This window comes from Oncorhynchus nerka, linkage group LG27 (genome assembly GCF_034236695.1).
Source record: "Oncorhynchus nerka isolate Pitt River linkage group LG27, Oner_Uvic_2.0, whole genome shotgun sequence".
Lineage (NCBI taxonomy): Eukaryota > Metazoa > Chordata > Actinopteri > Salmoniformes > Salmonidae > Oncorhynchus > Oncorhynchus nerka.
The window spans coordinates 28,103,192-28,109,345 of record NC_088422.1 but is presented as its reverse complement, the minus strand read 5'-3'; the positions used below and the strand labels follow the sequence as shown (position 1 = coordinate 28,109,345).

Genomic DNA, 6,154 nt, shown 5'->3' with positions numbered 1-6,154 from the left:
CTCTGGACCAGCCATTTCTCCCATCTCTCAATATACAGTGTTCTTGTCATGCTTGTTGCTTTACTCACTCAAGCACTAATGTATTTGTCACACGTAAGTTACAGGACACAGTTACTGTAGCTGCATAACACTTAGAACTAGTTCAGGAAGCATGTGATGATTTGTGAAATGTGATCCAGACAGATGCACAAATACACACACAGAGTAAATAGACTATAGTTCTGCCACTTGCACAACCAAAGAGGTTTTACTCTGACCGTGGAAGAGGGGAGTGTTCTGAGTGTTCCACAGGAAAGGGAGAGCTGGCTTGTGAATAACAAGGCTAGCCATCACACTGAGTACAATACAGGGCCAGTGTTTCTCTGTAAGGTCAGCCCCACTCAGCTGTGGTTCCTTACATCTGGATAAGAACTGACTGCTCACACCAAGCGTGCAGCGTCTCTCTCGTCCCCTCCTCCTCCCCGACCTCAAACTTCCTCTACATCTTATGACCTTTTACACACTTAACAAAACACGACTGCTTCGACTGTCTCACCACCACTGTCTCTAGACACTGTGTTTATCTCAGCCTAATGTTTGGAAAGCTCTGCCTGGGTGTACACTACAGTGTACTCACTCCAAGACATCTTGTTTGTCTGATTGTGTGTGTGTGTGTGTGCGTGTGCGTGCGTGTGTGTATATGTGGGTGTGTGTGTGTCAGAACACCGAGAAGCAGCTTGCGGTCATCCCTCCCATGTTGTTTGACGCTGAGCAGCAGCGCATCAAGTTCATCAACATGAACGGCCTGATGGACGACCCCATGAAGGTGTACAAGGACCGGCAGGTCATGAACATGTGGAGCGAGCAGGAGAAGGACACCTTCCGCGAGAAGTATGTTGTACACACCGTAGAATTACTCTGCCTAGAATGGCAGGAGTGTGTGCTGTGCAGTAGTAGACAAAACACTGTTTCGTTTTTCTGATAGCAATCAGACTGAGATTGTGAACTATCCAAAGGTCAGGGAGTTGTTGAGGAAGTTAATCTTCCGTCTTTGTGAGAAATGGAGAATACATCAACCTGCCAAACCGAACCCACAGCCTGAGATCAGAGACTGTAAATGCTTCCCCCGTGCAGAGAGGGAGAGAGAGAAGAGTAGAGAGAGAGATGCGGATGTGATGCCTGCTGCTGCAGTCTGGATTGTCTTGTCCACTCAGCCTAAGCCCATATAAAAACACATCAATAAGAGAGAGTTGGAAGAGATGTAAGCAATGCTCAGTACTGTCTGTGTTATCCGATTGGGCTATCGAGTAATGTTCGTCAGGATGTGCTGATAGAAGTATGGTGAGGGAGCTCTAGGTTAGTGTTGATGAGAGCATGCTTTAGATTAATAATTGAGTGATATATCTCTGGAGAGATGGATGTGGGACTGTGTTGTGATGTCAGCACTGATGAGAGCCTCTTCTCCCATCAACCAAACTACACATGCGTCACTCACTCGTCACTCACTGTGTCACTCACTCACTCAATTTACTTGCATATCAAAAGACTGAATGCTTCCAGATCATTGATTAGATCATTTAAAAAATAAAAAACATATTAATCTGTCTGCTCTGTGTCACAGGTTCATCCAGCACCCAAAAAACTTTGGCCTGATTGCTTCTTTCCTGGAGAGAAAGGTACAGTTTGGAAGATCCTTCACTCCATGCACAGTGATGGACCCTGAGTCCTGGCACATGAGTAGTCTTTTTCACATCTTGTTTTGGAGATGAGGTCCTAGTAATGTTGTTTTGTTTCAGACGGTGGCAGAATGTGTCCTCTTCTACTACCTGACCAAAAAGAACGAGAACTACAAGAACATTGTGCGCAGGAACTACCGGCGCCGTGGCAGGAGCCAGGTACTGTAGTTACAGAACTTAACTTGAACAACTTCAAACCACTCCTAGGGCTGTTGCTGTGACCGTATTACCGCCACACCGGGTCATAAAGTCAGTCAAATTCCATGTGACCATTAGGGACGGTAATTAGGCTTCTCCAAGCTCTGCTGCTGCTGCTGGTCAATAGTAGCCTTCCAAACTTGCTAACTGCCTGGTACTCAGCACTCTGTTGTTCCTCTAATCACTCTGACATCGATGCAAATGTGATGGGAAATTTTATCAAACATGTCATGTGAGATCAAGTTGCGCAACATTTCTACAGGTTATGCAATTGCGTGAAAAAACAGAGAGATGGCATCTACTAAAAAGAGGAGGATCCCATCAGCTTTCTATAGACTAGGCCTACTATATTTGTTTGTCAACTTTCCTAATATTAAGCACATTGCTTATCTTTACAACAAGCCTATAGCTTACCTGGCTGGCATGATAATGAACCACGGGAAAAGCTTCCTCCATTCGCTGTTTAAGTGCATAGATGACATGTGTTTCTTTCACTGCCCCTGTTTCGAGACACGTCAATGATAATGTTCCATTCTAAATCAAAACAAATTTCACGCAGATATTATTTAGTGTACCGTACCAGTCAAAAGTTTGGACACACCTACTCATTCAAAGGTTTTTCTTTATTTGTACTATTTTCTATGTTGTAGAATAATAGTGTAGACATCAAAACTATGATATAACACATTAACCAAAAAAGTGTTAAACAAATCAAAATGTATTTTATATTTGAGATTCTTCAATGTAGCCACCCTTTGCCTTGATGACAGCTTTGCACCCTCTTGGCATTCTCTCAACCAGCTTCACCTGGGATGCTTTTCCAACAGTCTTGAAGGAGTTCCCACATATGCTGAGCACTTGCTGACTGCTTTTCCTTCGCTCTGCTGTCCAACTCATCCCAAACCATCTCATTTGGGTTGAGGTCAGGTGATTGTGGCGGCCACTCATCACTCGCCGCCTTGGTCAAATAGCCCTTACACAGCCTGAAGGTACTGGGTCCTGTTGAAAAAAACAAACGATAGTCCCACAAAACGCAAACCAAATGGGATGGCGTATCGCTGCAGTATGCTGTGATAGCCATGCTAGTTAAGTGTACCTTGAGTTCTAATAAATCACAGACAGTGTCACCAGCAAAGCACCATCACACCTCTTCCTCCATGCTTCACAGTTGGAACCACACATGCGGAGATCATCCGTTCACCTGCGTCTCACAAAGACACGGCAGTTGGAACCAAGAATCTAAAATTTGGACTCATCAGACCAAAGGACAGATTTCCACCAGTCTAATGTTCATTGCTCGTGTTTCTTGGCCCAAGCCTGTCTCTTCTTATTATTAGTGTCCTTTAGTAGTGGTTTCATTGCAGCAATTTGACCATGAAGGCCTGATTCATGCAGTCTCCTCACTGCAGTCAGTCAACTGTCAGTTGACGTTGAGTTGTGACTGTTACGTGAACTTTGTGAAACGTTTATTTGGGCTGCAATTTCTGAGGCTGGTAAATGAACTTATCTTCTGCAGCAGAGGTTTCTCTGGGTCTTCCTTTCCTGTGGCGGTCCTCATGAGATCCAGTTTCATCATAGCACTTGATGGTTTTTGCGACTGCACTTGAAGAAACTTTCAAAGTTCTTGTCATTTTCCGTATTGACTGACCTTTGTGTCTTTAAAGTAATGATGGACTGTCGTTTCTCTTTGCTTATTTGAGCTGTTCTTGACAACATGGACTTGGTCTTTTCCCAAATAGGCCTATATTCTGTATACCACCCCTACCTTGTCACAACACAACTGATTAGCTCAAACGCATTAAGAAGAAAATAAATTCTACAAATAAACTTTTAACAGGGCACACCTGTTAATTGAAATGCATTCCAGGTGACTACCTCATGAAGCTGGTTGAGATAATGCCAAAATTGTGCAAAACTGTCAAGACAAAGGGTGGCTACTTTGAAGAATCTCAAATATATAATATATTTTGATTTGTTTAACATTTTTTTGGTTACTACATGATTCCATATGTGTTATTTCATAGTTTTGATGTCTTCACTATTATTTTACAGAAAATGGAGAAAATAGTCAAAATAGTCAAACCCTTGAATGAGTAGGTGTCCAAACTTTTGACTGGTACTGTATGTAAAGACGAGATTAAATCAAGAATAGTCTGATGGGTGACAATATTAGCCTATCACTTGTGAATTATATATTATCACTTGTGAATGATGCCCAGCAATAGAAACTGCCTTTTTTTGTGACCTTTTCTAATCATAGTCGCACACCTCATGTAGCCTAGCCCATAGGCCTATATGTTTTGGTGTATAAGGTTTCTATCACAACTAAGGTGGCCAAATAACTTCTTAAAATTAAGCACATGAATCTGCTTTACAAGGGGTTTAGAGCCTAACTGGCATACATGTGCAGCGCGTGAGTTTCATGTTTATAATAAAAGCATTACATGCATAATTGCATCTGCGGTCACTTTTGATATTGGGGTTTTCCCACTAATGGAACATTCACGCTTATTGCCTACTGCCATGTGCGCATTGCTGCGCTTATAATGTGACAGCCAAATAGTTTCAACATTTTAAGATAAACGTTCTGATCTGTTGCGTCAGCCACATTGCGTAAATCATTTTTTGGGATGCTAGTGGTTGCATTACTTAAGGATCTATCGCATCCCCCAACTGTCCCAGACTAGGTTTGGAATATTTATTTCTCGCACAGAATAGAATAGGCCCACTTTTGTACAATGAGCGATAGTAGATTGACATAGGCTTGTGCTTTTGCTGTTTGTTGGGCCAACTCATCTTGTTGGCTGATGAAAAGTAAATGTGGACAGTTCTTCCAAGATCTTCAATATGCACCTCGGAATTGGATAAGGATGCGCGCAGTTGCATCCCTGATGTCTGTCTTCACTTGTATCCTGTGAGAAAGACCCGATCACATGATTGAGAGCCATGTGAGTTAGAGATGCTTCGGAGCGTGCAGCACTCAGGCACAACGCAGCACTCCGGGCCAAGGGCACAACGGCCACTGGCCGCAAAATCATGATTTTTTTTTAGGGATACCGCCGTGAAATTCGAGGCATTACCAAGTGTCAATCAAATAGTGAATGAGAGACTAATGAAGTGTGTACAGCCTACTCAATAAAGCAAAGCAGAGCTCATGCCTTTCAAGTGACATTTTTCAAAAACTTTTTTCAAATCATCATTCGAGTCGCATCATGCAGCCTTACATGCAACCCAAACCGGCTGCGCTTGTGCGCCATTGTGCATACATTAATTTTGTCACCAAACGCGATCACGACACGCAGGTTAAAATATCTAAACAAACTCTGAACCAATTACATTAATTTGGGGACAGATCGAACAGCATTAAATATTTATGGCAATTTAGCTAGCTAGCTTGCACTTGTTAGCTAATTTGTCCTATTTACCTAGCTTGCTGTAGCTAGCTAATTTGTCCTAGGATATAAACATTGAGTTGTTATTTCACCTGAATGCACAAGGTCCTCTACGCCGACAATTAACCCATACATAAAACGGTCAAACAAATCGTTTTTAGTCATCTCTCCTCCTTCCAGGCTTTTTCTTCTTTGAACTTATATGGTGATTGGCATCTAAACTTTCATAGTATTACCACGACGACCGACAACACAGTTCGTCTTTCAATCACCCACGTGGGTATAACCAATGAGGAGATGGCGTGTGGGTATCTGCTTCTATAAACCAATAAGGAGATGGGAGAGGCAGGACTTGCACCGCGATCTGCGTCACAAATAGAACTGACTTCTATTTTAGCCCTTGGCAACGCAGACGCTTGTTGACGCGCGCGAGCAGTGTGGGTGCAATAATTGAATAATATAGATTTCTACATTTATTTTGCAGTGCACGCGAAGCGAGCGGTGTAGTCAGGGTATTACAATGTATTTAGAATCAAACATATAGCCCAACATTTGTAGAACTAAAGTTACATGAATAACTAAATGAAGCCTGTAGTAGTACCAATTTCATTGTTAACCGCTCAACACAGAATTGCCGCATGTGCACACTCCCTCAAATCATTAGGAGAAAATATTCATATATTATTCAGCTTTGTTCAATTGTATTAGTCCTACTATGAAGTAATGCCACAGAATTCTAAGCAAATATTGTCTGCTAAATGAACTAGTGTAGCCCACATCCATATGGCATAGCCAGATCAGGGCCTAACATAAGGACAAGTCAGAGTACGCTTATCTGTTCTTCTGAAA

The 6,154-nt window shown here is 42.4% G+C and overlaps 1 protein-coding gene across 1 annotated transcript in view; it reads left to right on the top strand.

Moving 5' to 3' along the window:
* LOC115111193 (nuclear receptor corepressor 2-like) overlaps positions 1 to 6,154 on the top strand; it is a 178,232-nt gene that overhangs the window by 104,090 nt on the left and 67,988 nt on the right. Inside the window, 3 exon segments of the mRNA XM_065011528.1 lie at positions 701 to 870; positions 1,601 to 1,655; positions 1,776 to 1,874. Of these exon segments, the coding sequence (XP_064867600.1) occupies positions 701 to 870; positions 1,601 to 1,655; positions 1,776 to 1,874 (324 nt within the window).